Below are 17,997 nucleotides of genomic sequence, written 5' to 3'. Positions count from 1 at the left end.
TCCTGCCTTGATGCCCGATGACGCCTGAGATAGGCACAGGCTCCCCGTGACCCGAGGTAGTTCGATAAGCGGTAGAAGATGAATGAATGACAGGATGGAGGTGTGAAGCCACCATGATCCCCACTAATGAACTTGATATAAACAATATCTTGTGTAAACATTTCTTAAAACAAAAATGCAGCATATAAAAAAGAAGTAAACACTGCTTTGTTTGAAATGAATTGATTTTTTTTATTTTCCGTGTCGAGTGAGAGTGCAACAGAAATGTCTCCTTCGGTTTATCTGCACGATGAATATCAGATATCAAACACCACCCCCAACACACCCAGCCAATAACAACAAAAACCAACGCAATCAAAAAACAGAAATGATATTCAACTAACCTGTAACCCAACACCAATATAAACTCAGCCGTGGGCTCTGTGGTTCGAGTAAATTACCACAAATTGAAGGAATATCAGAGAAATCAATACCCTATGATACTTTTATATCAAAGCATGTAGCAGTGGTGAGAAGATTGAAGATATGATACGAGTAATTCTGTGAGTTAAAGGTGAGCGAGCAGGAGATGGCGAGAGAACAGGAGAGCACCCGGGAGAAAGGTAACAGGGGTGTTTTCATTTTATTGGTTTACGCCTGATAATCTGTGTTCTGCACTAAGCTGCTGCAGGGATCACAGTTGGGCTCAGTAAAATGGTTTTAGTCAGTGTGCAGTGTTGCAGAAGGGTGGCATAGGGATGGAGCTAGATAACAAGATATCTGCAATTCACAAGGGGGACACCATCACATCTAATTTACCATGGCATTGCTGTAGGCAGAGGGGGCTCTGTGAATAATGCTTTGCTTTAGTCGCAAGGTGGAGGTGCAAGATATCATCAGTTCTTCAGCCTCTACCCACTCACATGCTATACCAGGACACATTTTTATACATATGTCTCTGGTCAGACGTAAAATAGCTGCAGTGTTTTAGTTTGCAGCCAATTGTCCACTGGTTAGAGAGCCATGCCTCATGAGCATGCAGGTCTGGCATATGCAGCAATGAAATTGTGTGTGTGTGTGAGTGTGAGTGCGTTTTAATATATTCGACAAACACACAAGCTCCTGCTCTGGCAAACAGCAAGCAACAAAGAGTTGGAGTGCCAAACGGAAGCACAGGTGATGGATAGAGAGAGCAGTAAATGTGAGAATGGTAGGGAAAAGTAGGTAGGGGGTAAGGAGAAAAAGGGAGGTGGAAGGGAGAGAGAGAGAGAGGGAGGGGGGAGCAGGCTGCTGAGTATTGGCTGGTGCTGCAGTGAGAGGAAAGAGAGAGCTGCTGGAAAGCCATAATGGTCTCCGGCGCGTGCAGCGGTGCTGATCTGCACACTTTCTCTCACCGAGCAGCTCTGCCTTCCTTCCTTTAAAGACACACACACACACGCGCACACACACATACATGTAGGCAGCACTGCTCTAGCGCAGCCTGAGAGGATCCGTCTTGTGGATTACTGCTGGATCCTCTGTCTTCTGTACTGATAGACTGCACACTTGATCCCGATTTTCTCTCTGGAAGCGCTTCAGCTCATTGCTCTACGTTGGATTACATTACATTTTGGAGCTGCATAAGGAAGGGAGGACAAGAAAGCCAAAAAGAGGTGGTGGCTCATCACCAGTTGCCGTTTCTCTGCTCGAAGACAACCGGCTTTCTTCTACAGAAAGGAATACACCCTGGACCTGGGTTTGACGGAATATGGAAACATCTCACACATCTTCACTGTTCCTTCATTAGTAAACCATGACCAGGCTTCAGTAACATCTTCATCTCGCTATATAAACTCCATCATTCATTCTCACCCACTGCATCATATCATGCTTTTCTTAAGACTCTCTGTTAAACAAACACTATTACATGGACTGTTACATGTGTTTGATGCCATACACTCAGAATGAGTCAGTCCTAAATCTGTAGAGCATTACAGAGACAGTGAGTGAAAAAGATAGAGAGGAAGAGTGTGAAAGAGGGAGTCGGGGGGTCGCGGTGGGGGACTGCTTCAGACGTGCTCTGACAGGTGCAGTCACTCATCCAGTCTCTGGCATGCACACATTGCAGTTAGAAAGAAGGAGACAAAATGTGACTGCTGAATGACAAGGGATCCGTGTTGAACAGAGTCCGAGCGTGGAACGGACAAAGGCATCCCTTATTCTTAGATGAGAAAGAGACTTTGTTCTACTAACATGATTAGAGATGCTTCATGAAATAGGCTTCTGAAACATTACTATGTGCTCTTATCTCAAGAGAAATGTCTGGAAAAAGAGCCAGGATATTTGCACAGGATAGCTAAAGCACAGAAACTCAACAGGTTAAGTGTATTGCTCTGAAAGGTTGCAGGACATCAATTAGTAAAAGGTATCATATGCATGCAAGACTACACATAACTGTACTTTCTTATAATAGCATAATGAATCCAAGACAGCGGTTAATTCAACTGGGAATTCAGAGACTTCATTGGTGAACACAGCATATATCACGGTCAATATTAATGTCTTCTTTAACTAAACAGATTATAAAGTGCGAGTAAATACACAAGGGACATGCTATGGATGCATACAAACCAAGATATAGATATCATTTCCATCAATTCCATGCATTCCATTATTGATATTTCTATGTTGAGAGAAAGAGACAATATATGATATAATGGCAAAAGCACAAATATACTACACAACCACAGTGTTTTGGAGTGCCTGGATTTTACCAAGACAAACCATTGCTTCCATTCTTCCTGCCTAGCGCTTTTACAAGAAACTCAAATTTTCTCACTCCCAGACTTTTCTGAAGGCATTCTCTAATCCTGCCTCGCAGTTTGGTATTCTGACTGAAGAAGAAGAACAGACCGAGAACACAACTTCAAAGGCTTTTCATGGAAAGAGTCTTAACCTTTAGGGAGGGATCTCCAGAAGTCAACTAAGACCTTGTTCCTTTTCACAGCACAGAATCAGAGAGGGGGAAAAAACTCAACTAAAACCAAGATGGGCTGTAACATGTGTGTAGTAAACCGGCCCGAGGAGCAGTACAGGATTATGTTTCAGGTGAGAATACATGTGCTTCATCAGTGCTACTGTCTTTTGCAGCCGTATTCACACTTGACTGGGTTTCTCGAGGGAATAATTAGATGAAGCCGGCTGGTAAATACAAGGTTTATGGGCTTTCTCTGATATTTCTGGATAACACATCCACCATTCAGCACTGCTCCAGGCTTGATGTATCCAACACATCACATTTCATTTTGGTGCTTCCTTTTATAAAATGAGCTTCATGTGTGAAATGTCTATGCATGATCTCTGCATATTAATATTTGTTGTTTTCTGTCTTTATAAGTGAGTGCCTTGGTATCAAGTCCAAACTGCCAATTCAAATACAACACATAGATCAGACAGATCAGATCTAAAACCAGATCAGACATTTTTTGAATTTATTCATTTCGATAAGGGTTATCATAAAGACCTTAAACTCTTTAACCCGTGATGTATTTGTGGAATTGTGCTGTATATAATTTGAGATGGCTCCGTTGCTTGATCTCAACGATATCTGCACGATTTCTAGAGCTTTTCTTTTAGCTCTTTCTTTAGCCTGAGGTAGCTCATGTGCTTCGTTCCAGAACTAGTTTTTCAGCATGAAACATGGAGCCCTCACCATGTAAGGCCCCTTAAAAATGATGCTCACTGATGAGAGGAAGTGTTCAGAGACCCCTTAACTCTTTCCAACCAGACGGCTTGGAGGCATTCTGAATCGAAAGAATTAATGAAATACTGCATGGTTGTGATATATGTGTTCTCTGAGGTTTGGTGGAGAATGAAAAATGATCACTAGCTGAGCCTGCCAGGAGCCAACGTTTGTCCTTATCGTGTGAATTACTTCTTCAGCGTTGCAGTGTAATGTTTCTACTCACATTTACGGTCCGGATAAAAGCGTTTTAAACAAAACACGTTGGGCTGATTACATTAAAAAGCTTTGTCACATTAAGTTTAATGACTTGATCAAGCATGGAATTCAAACATGATGCCAAAACCTGAAAGCCAAACATTTTTTCATGCATTACATGCTCTAATAAATCAGGTTCACCGTATTCATGGTTAATCATTCCTTGGATACATCACTTATCTAGTTCCAGGTACCCTGACATTCCTCAGTGATCAAGGAGACTTTTGGCTGTGCACCCTTTCATGTCCTTCAGGGTTAGCCATCAGTCACGTACACCAGCTCATGCTCTACAGACATCACTCACTTCTTCTCATCCTCTCTCTCTCTCTCTCTCTCTCTCTCTCTCTCATGCTTTGTGAGTCTGCCTCACAGCCTCATGGTTTGCTCTTCTCTCTGAACCATAGTGTGGCAATAGAGAAGACCAGAAATAATGTTTTACTGTCATCATCAAGAGATGTGACCATTTGGTTCTTCTAGCAAAGCTCACAGCTTCTATCAACGAGCAGTGACACAGATTAAACAAATGATTTCACAGCTTTTTTTTTAGTACTAACAAGCTGCAACACTCTATGCTTTTAATGAGGTTTAAATGCAGGTGTCCCCATTGAAATACATTGAATTGATGCTGAATACTGAGCTGCTCTAATATGCTTCAAGTAGGCTGTTACTTTACTAATCTTTTATGCAGCCCCACCTTCCATGTCTAGTCGGTTTCTCTCTCAGTCTCTCTCTCTCTCTCTCTCTCTCTCTCTCTCTCTCTCTCTCTCTGAGTGTGTCTCCCCCTCCCCAACAACAAGTTCTGTCAAATGCATCTCTATGGGATGCGGTTGCCATAGCAACTGGGGTAATTAAGAAAGACTTATACGCTTTTCACCGTAGTGTTCAGGCAGAGGCGCAGCACCACGTATCCAAGTCTGCTACACATATACACACACACACACTTAAACACACAATAACACAAATGAACACAATCTATTAATGCTGCAGAGCAATATTTACCTTTGAGTCTGTGCACCAAAACCAGGCAATATTCCTCTCCACAGTTAAATTCCTAACATAGTTAAATGCAACTAAATGGAAATAAATAATATTAAGCCACCAGTAACCTTTGTTCACAGACCTTCCCCATTCCCAACACAAACCAGTACAAACACAGACAAAATGACCATTCAGTTCACACCTGTCTGGTTCAAAGTACATCAGTAGATCCTCACCATTAATAGAGGTTAAGGTTCATGCTACGCTTGAGATAGTGAGTCACAGAGAGATAGAGAGAGATACAAGGAAAGGGAGAGACTCGAATCTTCTCTGAATTGGTAAGGCAAGAAAGGTTACAGGGATGAGAGAGAGAGAGCAGAATGGGTTGATGAACAATAAATAGTGATTAGAAAAAAATGACCTACTTAACCATAATGTGTCTAACCTTTATAAAAATACATGCTGACATCATACAATTGGGTCAAGAGCACTGTGAAGAGAGTGAAAAAAAAAAAGAAATAAAAATTGAGCAGTTCAATAACCAGGAACTCATTTTTTAGCAGTCACATCTGCAGTGTTGTAGATGGAAAAGTATAAACAGGATTCAGTCAGCAAGGGAACTCTTTACATTGGGATTCTGACAGAGAGAGTAAAAAAAAAAGAAGAAAAAAAAAAGAGGTGAAATCTGATGAGAACGCCAAGGTCTGTATTTGGCAGGCTACTTCATTAGAAATGCAATTATTCCGTAGGGATAAATATTGTGGGTGAAGGTCAATAAAGTGTATTAGGCGATAAAGAGTGGTAATTGCTGTCTCCTGGCTTTGTTTTGACAAACAGCCTTATCCTGGAATAAACCGTGTCCCGTTTAATAGTGCAGAAAAATTCCATCACAGCGAATGCAATTTGAAGATAAATATCTGATTCGGCCAAAACACCTCAACAGAATGACTGCTCCACTCATAAACGTGCACTTTTAACAAAGAGGACATGCCTAGAATTCTAAAATATAAATACATAAATATTCAAATACATATTAAAGTGTCACAAGCGTATATATATATATATATATATATATATATATATATATATATATATATATATATATATATATATATATATGTGTGTGTTGGAAAACCATTCCATGTCAATCAGTGTCATCTTCCACTTCATCGTGATGCAGCAACAGTGTGCAAACCAGCTATTTTTAATCAAGCTCAGCAACATGATCAATAATCCTACATACACATTGGGATAATAAATGGATTACTCTCTCATTTGGACAGTCAAAGGCATCGACTCGAATACTACTAAGGACTGGGATGAGGTCCAGTCTCCCGGGGTCAGTTATGGTGAGAATGAGCAGTACCAGAGAAATGAGACGGAGGTCACGGCAAAAGTGTCAGCAGGATTTAGTCTGTATTGATTGAGGACTGCACTCCTGCAGTATAAATCGAGATATTTTGATCAGGACTGAGAGGGTGTTGAGGATGAAGGCTTGCATCACTGAATTAGTTAATGCATATTCCATTTGGTTCTTCTCAAGAAATCTAACAACTTTGCAAAGAGGCAATGTAGTGGAAAATTGATGAAGAAAAAAATATGACAGCAGAGAGAGTGAAGATGTTTGAAACAATGCTGAAGATGCATTTTGTCTGGATGATGAGTTTGTGATGATGTTATACAGCTGTTTGGACACAAAAAAAAATTATTATCACATGAAATATTGAAATCTATAAAAGAATCTTTTTCTCAGATTCAGTAACATTAACATGGGTTTATCTGTTCTTTCCAACAGAAGGGCAACATGATGCGTCCCATTGATGCTGAAATAAAGGTTGAAGTATAAGATTCATATTACTATATAATAGAAAACTGTATTTTTTTAAAAACTAGTTGACTTTAATTGTTTTAGGTATTTTAATATAAATGTGAATAATTCACGCAATCTCACATAGTAATTATAATATAATCAAATGTCGCTTTATATTAGTGTCTTTTATTTTACTGACTCATATTGTTGAAAAGCTTAGTTTCTAAAACAGATTCCAAAACATTTACATATTCCACTTTTCCATAGACGGCATAAAAAAGTCTGTTTCTTGGGAATGGGTTTTTCCATCCACACAACTGTTGTTCACTCAATGTCTTTTTTACCCTTCTATGAAAATCTAGAGACTGTTGGGGACAATTGTTCCTATTTTGACGTTTGATGTGAACAATAACTGAAGCACTTTGTCTCTATCTGAATGACAATGCACTGTGCAACTGCCCTATGATTGGCTGAATCCTAAAATAAATAAATGTGCAAGTCTACATGTGTTTGTATTAAAGTGGATGGGGCATGTAGATTTTGAGATTAATATTAACCTAGAAAATTCTGTTTATTTTTATTATTTCTTTTTGCTGCTTTGTCAAATGTAAGCTGAAACACTTAATCATTATACAGACAGCTACAAAACAAGCTTCTTAATCACTCATACCTTGTTCACCTTTATTTGTCAGCTTAAAGGAAGAAGAACATCTCACCTGCCGCAAGATAAGGATGGTCATTCCCACGATCCTCTGTTACTTCAAGTGGTTCGGAAGGGACACAGGAGGAAGGCAGGAACTTCCACAGGAAGTGCTAGACTTATGGCCATCACAGACTGTGTGGACAACTCCACGCAGACGGACATCAGCTTTCAGAACTTTCTTGGTGCTGGTCGAGGGAGCTACAATGGCTGCAGCTCTCCGAAGCCCCCTCCATCTCCTCCACTGCCCCCAATGGTGGAGTCATACCTACTGAATGACCTGTAAGTGCATTATATAAATATTGCTAAATGTCCTTTATTCTTGTGGAATAAAAACTATAGGCATGATGATCAAATCAGGATCTGGAGGATAGGAACAGCTGGAAGCACAGCTGGTTTATATCAGCCAGCCTTTCGATTGTGTGCATCAATATATTCCACCTTGTTTATAATGTACTAATTAAATAAGTAAGTAATATGGATCCAGTTTGGTTAGGCGTTCTGATTTCCTCTCCATACGTTTATGTGGCTTGATTCAAGAACGGTGCATTTTAATTTATTTTGGTTTAATCTGATTTTATCCCAGTGTGCGCAGACAAACTTACAGTGCTCTCAGGAGACACAAGAGTAATCTCGGTTTTATTACTTCTTTCGCTGGCTCATGTTCTTTCCCTTGTTTGCATTGTCAACTGTAACGCAATGTTATCCAGCAAAAAAACAAAAAAAAAAGTAATCTGCATAATACGAAAAAATGGGATGATGCAATAAAAAAAGCAGTCTGTAGAAACATGTGACATTACAGAGTGAATGAATCCTGCAGAAAACAAAACAGAAAAAAGCACATTAACAACTATTTAAAGTATGTCTTTGTCTCCGCTGGCTTCGCATTTATGAATATTAAAGTAGCAACTACAACATAATGACTTGCTTTATCTGCACACAGTAGCTACACTGTCAACAAATTACCATAAACAAACAGCTGTATATGTAGTTAAATCAGATATTCTTAATGTGGTTTCCACAAATATTCCATAAAACACTTGAAATAGGACTGTTATATGCAGAATACTGCTTTGAGGGTCCTTCTGTGACTTGTCTCCTGCATAAATTCTGTCCTAAATAGCTCATTAAAGAGAAAAAGGAAAAGCAGTATGTGATATCGCTGCCTACAGTAACATATTGTTTAATTCAGGTCAGTTACATTATTAAATGTTTCCTTATAGCACTCTGGAGCATGACTCTGCTGATCCTAATGACTACCTTGATGTTGCTCACCACGAAGTGGATCGACAAGAAGAGCTAGAATATGAGGTTTGAATGCAGCTTCCAAATACTACACCACAGCAACCAAATATTCAATTTAACATCTTAATATTCTATCAACACAAGATTTAATTGCTTCTGTGGAAACCAGTATGCAATATAGTGTGTTTGATGTGTGCCTTGCTGTGAGCTTGTCATTTCTCTCTGTTAGGAAGTAGAGCTTTATAAATCCAGCCAGCAGGACAAGCTTGGCTTGACAGTGTGCTACCGCACTGATGAAGAGGAGGATCAGGGGATCTACGTAGGGGAGGTAAATGAAAACTCAGTTGTAATGTGTTTATCTCCAGACTGCAGGTGTGCAAGTTTCACTTTACTGATTCATTTTCCTAGGTCAATCCCAACAGTATAGCTGCCAAAGATGGACGCATCCGAAAGGGGGACCGAATACTGCAGGCAAGTGTGCACCAAATGCTAGATATTTAAAATAAAATATAAACAAAGGAATGGTGAAGTATTGATGAAGAAGCCACATTCTAAACAACAGGATTTAACAAAACCTTCTCATACTATCTATCTATTTATCTATCTATCATTTATATATATATATATATATATATATATATATATATATATATATATATATATATATATATATATATATATATATATATGTATGTATATATTGAGAATCCCTTGTTTAACGCTGAGCACAGGTTAGTGTTTAGATGGAGTTTTTGTGCATGTTCTCGTAGTGTCTACATGGGTCTTCTCCATGTTCTCCGGTTTCATTTTACCTTCCAAAGAAATTGCCCGAGTGTGAATGTGTGCACATTATACACATTACAGTGAGCTAGTATCTCATCTAGAGTATATTCCCAAATCATCCCCACTAATCCTGGCAAAGCGTTTGGATCCATTGTGAGCCGGACAGGATAAAGCAGTCACCGAAGACAAATGATAAATGACTGATAATTGTTAATTATGTGAAATACATTGCACAAATTGCCAAGTTCTATTTACTAGATCCTCCGTGGTTCCATAGCACTGTTGGAGCCTATTTTTATACACAACATGATATTCCTTTGCTATGAAGGTGTTTTGAAGTTGAAAAAAAAACCTGGAATACAACGTGTCACAATGTTCAGTGTAATTCTCAGCTGCACGTATGACACTATATGAATGGAGGAACACTCTACAACCCCTGGCAAAAAGTATGGAATCACCCCTCTCAGAAGATGTTCATTCAAATGTTTAATTGTGTAGAAAACAAACAAGCACATATATGCCACAAAACAATTATCACTCAACAATCCAAACTTCTGGCTGTATAAAACACTTAAAAAAAAAAAAAACAAAGAAAGATAACTATAGTCAATTACATCTGTTTTTACAGATCAAACAGAGGAATAAAATATGGAATCACACAAACCTGAGGAAAATTATATGGAATCACCAAATAAAAACACTACTAGTACTTTGTTGCACCACCTCTAGCTTTTATAACAGCTTGAATTCTCTGAAGCATGGATTTAACTAATGACAAACAGTATACTTCATCAGTCTGTCTCCAGCTTTGTCTTATTGCAGTTGCCAGATCAGCTTTGCAGGTTGGAGCCTTGTCGTGGACCATTTTCTTTAATTTCCACCACAGATTTTCAATTGGATTGAGGTCCGGACTATTTGCAGGCCATGCCATTGACATTATATGTCTTTCCTGTAGAAATGTTTTCATAGATTTTGCCCCATGGCACGATGCATTATCATCCTGTAAAATGATGCTACCATCACCAAACATCCTTTCAACTGATGGAATAAGAAAAGTGTCCAAAATCTCAACATAAACTTGTGCATTAGAAGATGTAATGACTGTCGTCTCTCCCATACCTTTACCTGACATACAGTACAACCCCATATCATTAATGATTGTGGAAATTTGCATGTTTTCTTCAGGCAGTTGTCTTTATAAATTTCATTGGAACGGCACCAAACAAAAGTTCCAGCATCATCACCCTGCCCAATGCAGATTCGTGATTCATCACTGAATATAACTCTCATCCAGTCATCCACAGTCCAAGATTGTCTTTCTTTAGCCCACTGAAACCTTGTTTTTTTCTGTTTAGATGTTAATGATGGTTTTCTTTTGGCTTTTCTGGATGTGAATCCCATTTCTTTTAGGCGATTTCTTACAGTCCGGTCACAGACATTGACTCCACTTTCTGCCCATTTGTTCCTCATTTGTTTTGTTGTGCATTTTCTGTTTTCAAGGCATATTGCTTTAAGTTTTCTGTCTTGGCGCTTTGATGTCTTTCTTGGTCTACCAGTACGCTTCCCTTTTACAACCTTTCTATTTGATTTGTACTTGGTCTAGATTTTAGACACAGCTGACTGGGAACAACCAACATCTTTTGAAACATTCCGTGAAGATTTACCTTCTTCGAGAAGTTTCATAATCCTCTCCTTTGTTTCAACTGACATCTCTCGTGTTGGAGCCATGAGTTATGTCAATCATCTTGGTTCAACACATCACTAATGTGTGCAAGCGCTCTTTTTTAACTGCAGACTAATTAGCAGTTGTAATCAGATACGGGTGTCTGTTTTACAAATGCAAAGTTCATGGTGATTCCATATCATTTTCCTCAGATTTATGTGATGCCATATTTTATTCCTCTGTTTGATCTGTAAAAACAGTTGTAATTGACTATAGTTATCTTTCTTTGTTTTTTTTAAGTGTTTTATACAGCCAGAAGTTTGGATTGTTGAGTGAAAATTGTTTTGTGGCATATATGTGCTTGTTTTTATTTCTACACAATTAAACATTTGGATGAACATCTTCTGAGAGGGGTGATTCCATACTTTTTGCCAGGGGTTGTATTAAGTGATATCTGTTTTCCAGATAAATGGAGTTGATGTCCAGAATAGAGAAGAGGCGGTGGCCATCCTTACCCGAGAAGATAGCACAAATTTTTCACTGCTACTTGCCAGACCAGAGATGGAGGTAAACACAAATAGTGATATGGAAATGGCTTAATATTCCACATGTATGCATATATGCATGCATTACACTCACACACTCAACCTGTCCATGACAAGATACACAACTAATACATCATCTCCATCGACTACTGACAACAGATCCCAAAATGAATGGTTTATTTTGCTGACGGGAGGGAAATGGAGCACTCACATCAGTCATGATTGAATCATGTGATCACACTTAGTGATGTCTGTCAAGGCTTTAATGCAGTTCCATTAACGCTATTCCACAAGGAGAAGATGAAGAGAACTGTAGAGAGAAAAATACAGATTTTTTTTTTAACTGACTACAGATAGAGTCATTAAAAAGATATGAGGAGAGGACAAAGAGGAAAGGGAGATGAGATCTGTGCAGAATATAAGACAAAAGATACAATGGTTGCACACAGTGGAATAGATTTTATCCTTCACAAGATTTTTTAATTTAACCTTTAGCTATATCCAAAAATATTATGAAATGATGGTATATATGAAAATTTAATTTAATTAAAAGAGCACTATTTGTAAAAAATAACGTCTAAACTTCATGGACTTCATGGGCAAATGATTAATAAATATTATAAAGGAAAAAGGAAGTGAGGCAAGATTTCAGCAGCAACCGATCCTCTCCTCTTTTAATCTTTTCAACACGGAGAAAAAAGAAGTAATGATTGATGCATTTGGTGAGGAAGGTAGTTGTCAAATTTGGAGAGGAACGCAGTAAGGAGGTGATACACAGTGATACTGAAATATTGGAGAACATGTGAAGAAAAAAGAAGGCAGAGATTAAAGGCTTAATAAATAAAGATTACGAGAGAGAAGGTGTATGTGCTTGAGACATGACAGATGGTGAAGATAATCAATGCCACTTTTCTTGCAGCTGAGAGTACCAATCTGATAGCAGTGTAATCGATTAACACTTGAACAACCTCAGGCAGAAATAGTCAATCGATTCGGAGCTACATGATTCCTTATATAATCAGGCTTTCAAACAATAATGTTTGTTTAGGGATCAGTATCGTCTCAGTTACAACATTTCTGTGATATTGAATACTTGAATCCTACTGCCTGTAGCACTGTATATTGATATTGCCATCTAGTGTTAAAATGTGTAACTGCATGCATTCTGTCAAAGACCTTAAATAATACTGAAAGTTTTACACCTGTTCTGGGGTAACAACCTTGTGCTTTTCCTTCTGTCTTTTTCCTCTTTCAAACATCATCAAAATCTATAAAAATTTCCACATATTATGGGACCACTGTTATTCTTCTACCATTCATATTCCTTTGACACAAATAAAAAAAATGCAAGTTGGAGACTCAAATGGACCCTGAGGACCTGGATTTCGAGTTGCCAGAAGGCATGAGTGTGGACACTCTAAACAGCTCGCACTTATCCAATCTATACCACCATCGGCAGCAAAGAGGCCAAATGAGCATCCATGAGGTCCCACTACACAGTGAAACACCTATGTTAAGCCTTACCACCCTCAATAACAGCCAGGAGCTGGACAGTGGTGTGGGTCGCACAGACGAGAGCACTAAAAACGAGGAATCATCCGAGCACGATATACTCCTTGGTGATGAGCAGACCAGTGCCTCCAATACCAACACCACTAATACACCACACAGCCTTCGCAAGTTCCGGCCTAGCAGGGGTAGTGGAGGTGGAGGGGATACTCCATCACCATTACTTCATATTAAAGAACTCCACTTTAGCACGGACTCTCTGGATTGTGGTGGTGCAGGGGCAGGATACGTCCATGATCCAGTGAGTGCAATGATGATGCCCGGCCTGACTGAAGAGGAATGTGAGAGGTACAGAGAGCTGCTAGAAATCAAGTGTCGTTACGAAAGAAATATTAAGAATGGTAATGTAGGGAAAAGCGCTGAGGAAGAAAGGAAGAGGGAAGGAGAAGAGGAGGATGTAGAGGAAGAAGAGAAAGATGCGTCTTTGGACGAAAACTCTAATGAGAGCCTGACACCTCACGAGATGGCACTGTTGGAGGAGGAGCTACGGCACCTTGAATTCAAGTGTCGGAACATTCTTCGGGCACAGAAGATGCAGCAGCTACGAGAGCGCTGCCTGAAGGCATGGCTTTTGGAGGAGGAGGCTTCCGTGAGGGTGCCTACTGACCTACAGGGCTCCCCACATCATGAGTTGTCAGATATCACAGAACTCCCTGAGAGAGAGAAATCAGACAAGGACACCAGTAGTGCTTACAACACTGGAGGCGAAAGCTGCAGGAGCACACCTTTGGTGAGTGATCACCTTTCTCCTGTCGCTCAGATAGACGAGTCTGGTTCATCTGTGCAGGTAAGGCACCGAGACCGACCCAGTTGGAATGAGAGGGGTCGTGGCACTTTCAATTATTCACCCGGTAGCTACAAGAAGTTCCACATGAACACCAATATCAACCAGAAATTCCACTCTCTGTCTCGGGAGGGGACCGCTCGTTCATTAGCAGATGGTGGTACACAGGGCAGGAGCTCGAGAGCCAATAGCATTCATGAAAGAACCGGTGGCCATAGTGCTGAATCTAGTCCTTACTTTACCCGACGACATCACTCTAACCGACCTAAGCCTGAGCGCTATCAGAGCTGCATGCAGCTGGGCTCCTCATTTACAGAGACCACTTTGGATAGAACTGTGGAAGGAGAGAGTGAGGCTCCAGTTGGCAGTAGTGGCCGCGCAAGCCCTATGAGTTTAGCAAGCAGCACTCTTAACCCTATGCTTCACACAAGCCCAGCTAAACACTCCTTGGATTTGCCTTTGCCACTTCCACCTGCTTCACCACGCATGGAGTGGAAGGTAAAGATCCGCAGTGACGGGACACGCTATGTGGTAAAACGACCTGTCCGTGATCGCCTACTGAAGGCCCGTGCCATGAAGATCTGTGAGGAGCGTAGTGGCATGACCACTGATGATGATGCTGTAAGTGAAATGAAAATGGGGCGGTACTGGAGCAAAGAGGAGCGCAAGCAGCAGTTGCTGAGGGCCCGCGAGCAACGTAGACGACGTGAGTTTATGATGCAATGTCGACTAGATTATCTACGTAATCAGGGCCAAGACCCAGGGAAGGATGGCCAACAGGAGTCAGGTCAGGCTCCTACCTCCATTCTAGAGATAAGCCAAAAGAAAAGTTCAAAAAAGCGCAACCGACGCATCTTGGACAACTGGATCACCATCCAAGAGCTGCTGGCTCATGGTTCTCGCTCTCCAGATGGGACAAGAGTCTACAACCCCCTTCTGTCTGTCACTACTGTATAAAAGAAAAGTACAGAAAAAGCTTGAACAATTCCAAAACCTGCTCTGTAGCACATCACTATTACATAAAGGCAGCATCAATGTAACAAGCACATTCTTTACATTGCCAGTGTTTCTCTCAACCAAACTCAAAAACCTTGATTTGGGGTAAATGTGGTTATTTTCCTAACATGTGAATGCTCTGGTTTTACATATTGCTGGCTGGCTATTTCACATATTTAATTACTTACTTAATCCCAAATGTAAAGCCTTATGTTTTGCTTCTTTTAGTGACTGGTAAAGTAAATCCAGACCAAGAGCTGGGATGCATTGAGCACCAATAGTTAAAAACATAAAAAATAAAATTGTATATACTTATATTTACCAAATAATCATCAAAATATGCTTTGACAAAGTAAGCATGTTACTTTAAGACAATACTGGAAAGTGATAAAACATGTAGTAGCATTTACAAACATATACAGCATTGGATATGCCTGAAAACTGATTAGCCATTTTTACCCAGGAGGACTTAAATTATATGAAATAATTTAGCAACTAAAAATGTGTTTATTATTTCTAATGGTATTTGTAAATCTGCAAACTAGGGACATTAGCCAGCTAGACATTCACATCAGGTAATACTAAAAGCACTTTTTTCAAGCTTTTGCTTTTTCATCAAAAGGTTACTTCAGCACAACTTTTATGACAGCACAGTGATTACCCAGGCACAGAAGTAGTACCTGTCTGCATTCTATATACGATATCCTCTTCCAAACAAACAAAGACAAAGTCAGTTCTGGTACTAGGCAAATATCTCTGGTTTCCATTAATATGCTACACCAGAAAAGCAGAAAATGGCACAGCAAGAAGGATCTAAATTAACTCCCTGTTTCATGTCATTAGCCAAACCATTACTAAATGGGTCTCAATACTGTAACTGTAGAATCCTTAATGGTTATTTAACTACACAGTGCTGATACAATCATAATAATGACTTAATTTTAAACACATTTCTCACCTCTTAATCCATTATTTAAAAAAAAGTAAGATGTAAATGCCAGTTCTTGCCAGAGAATACACTGTAGAACCAGTGAGAGACAATATGGTGCTCAATGGGCATGGTGCATGTTAGAAAAATACAGCTTAAACCCTATAAACTACAAGGTGAACGTGCATGAAAACACTAGAACCAGCGTAACATTTACACAATGGAGCGATGCCTTGTTTGCTCATTGTGAGATCACACAATAGGGACAATATTCCATCATTATACAGCTACATATTGTGACTTTGGTATACTTTGCAATATGTTAAAAACACTGATTAGTCATTAATGTGTGAATAATTCATTATTTATGCTATTAGTTAATTAGGTCATATTGGTTAAGATAATCACAGCACACAAATAAAATCAAATAGTAACTACAGGGATCATATCAGTGATATCTTGTTATATCAGTATAGAAAAGGTAAGGATGATAGTAACAATGTGGTACACTGTGAGGGATAGATTCACTGGCCACTTTATTAAGAAAACCGTATAATTGCACATTTATGCAATTATCCTGTCAGCCAATTGTGTAAAGCAGTTGTGAAAACTATAATGCAAATACAGGATAAGAGCTTGGGTTTATGTTTAAAGCAAATGTGAGAATGAGGTAAAGAAAGATTAGTTTAATTGTGGCAAACGTCTGATCTGGGATTTCTACTCAAGTCTCTAGAGTTTATACAGAATGGCAAAAAAAAAACAACAACAAACAAACATCTACCTGGGAGAGGTTCTTGGGGCAGAAATGACTGATGAAAGAGGTCGGAAGAGAACAACCGAAAAAAAACCCCAAAAAAACAAACAAACAAAAAACACCCATTACATACATGGTGGACAGAAAATCATCTCAGCACACAGAATCCTGAGGCAAAGAACAATTCAGGTTCCACCAATGTCAGCTAAGAACAAAAAGCTGAGGCTACTCTGGCTACAAGTTAGTAGAAATTGGACATTTAAAGACTGTCGAATCTGGGTGGGTCTGTACCCACTGTAACCTCACATTCTTGACTTTGGCATGGTCTTCATCTGTTGTATCCCATCCGCCTCAAAGTCTGATGCGTTGTGCATTCTGAGATGCTTTTCTGCTCATCATGTTTGTAAAGAGTGATTATTTGAATCAGTGAGATCAGATTTTTCTTTTTCCATTCTTGTGTTGTTACTGTGAACACTGACTGATTGAATAAATACAAGAATGTGCAGGTGTTCTTAATAAAGTGGCCAGTGAGTGGATATTCTTGCTGAGAATGGGTGTACAGCCATGATGTCGAATTCCTAGAGCAAACAAGGCCAACTGCAACAACTAAAGCACAAGACCAAAAAAAAAAAGGCCAAATCTGTATCTACCCAGCCAATTGATGTCCTGCTGAATGATCTCTGGACTACAATAAGGTTTAATGTTGTAAATAATTGTGTGAACAAACAAACAAACCAACAAAAAAAACGCTTTGCTTCTTATTCTGACCATTGTCACCCTATCCACTCTATGCTTACGAAGTATCTTTTCCAACTTTCGGACTGTCAGACATTTTTGCATGATTTTAAATGAAAAGTTTAACACACATTAACAGAACTATTCTATGGATTATATTGATGTATATCCATTGCTCAGTATAGTATTTATGTGACCAGTGTTTCTTCTGTCAGTTTCTATTGATTTGTTGGTATGTTAGTTACAAGTAGATTTCTATTATATTGTTAGCACAGTTGCTATCTGTTGATTCATATCAGTGGTCCTATTTACACAATCTTAAATGGTTATTTCTGTGTGCTGTTGACATATGTCTTAATCTATGCCATTTTAGGAAATAAAACCATTTTGTATTGCTTAGTATAAATGCATTTGTCACTGGGATTTGAGGCAACAGGAATAAACCACTCGTACAGAAATACATGCACAAATCAACACACACACACACACACACACACTCAAAATGACCAGAGTAACTGATCCATACAGATGATCAATTTCCAACAGCAA

The 17,997-nt window shown here is 39.2% G+C and overlaps 1 protein-coding gene across 1 annotated transcript; it reads left to right on the top strand.

Annotated features, from left to right (window-relative positions):
- Nucleotides 1–2,198: 2,198 nt before the first annotated feature.
- On the top strand, nt 2,199–17,727 carry pdzd4 (PDZ domain containing 4). The gene is made up of 8 exons (XM_060882439.1): nt 2,199–3,066; nt 6,732–6,770; nt 7,439–7,728; nt 8,670–8,757; nt 8,921–9,019; nt 9,100–9,162; nt 11,603–11,704; nt 13,034–17,727. Exons 1-8 carry the CDS (start codon nt 3,007–3,009, stop codon nt 14,990–14,992), a joined length of 2,700 nt encoding a protein of 899 aa, XP_060738422.1. The 5' UTR covers nt 2,199–3,006; the 3' UTR covers nt 14,993–17,727.
- The last annotated feature ends 270 nt before the right edge of the window (nt 17,728–17,997 follow it).

The sequence above is a fragment of the Tachysurus vachellii genome, chromosome 11, assembly GCF_030014155.1.
Source record: "Tachysurus vachellii isolate PV-2020 chromosome 11, HZAU_Pvac_v1, whole genome shotgun sequence".
In the NCBI taxonomy this organism is placed as follows: domain Eukaryota; kingdom Metazoa; phylum Chordata; class Actinopteri; order Siluriformes; family Bagridae; genus Tachysurus; species Tachysurus vachellii.
The sequence above is the reverse complement of the archived record's forward strand: the minus strand, read 5'-3'. Positions and strand labels throughout refer to the sequence as shown.

Coding starts and splice junctions, on each gene's coding strand:
- pdzd4 (XM_060882439.1), top strand. CDS start 3,007: ATGGGCTGTAACATGTGTGTAGTAAACCGGCCCGAGGAGCAGTACAGG. Junction 8,758..8,920: donor AAGAAGAGCTAGAATATGAG/GTTTGAATGCAG, acceptor TCTCTCTGTTAG/GAAGTAGAGCTTTATAAATC. Junction 9,163..11,602: donor AGGGGGACCGAATACTGCAG/GCAAGTGTGCAC, acceptor TCTGTTTTCCAG/ATAAATGGAGTTGATGTCCA.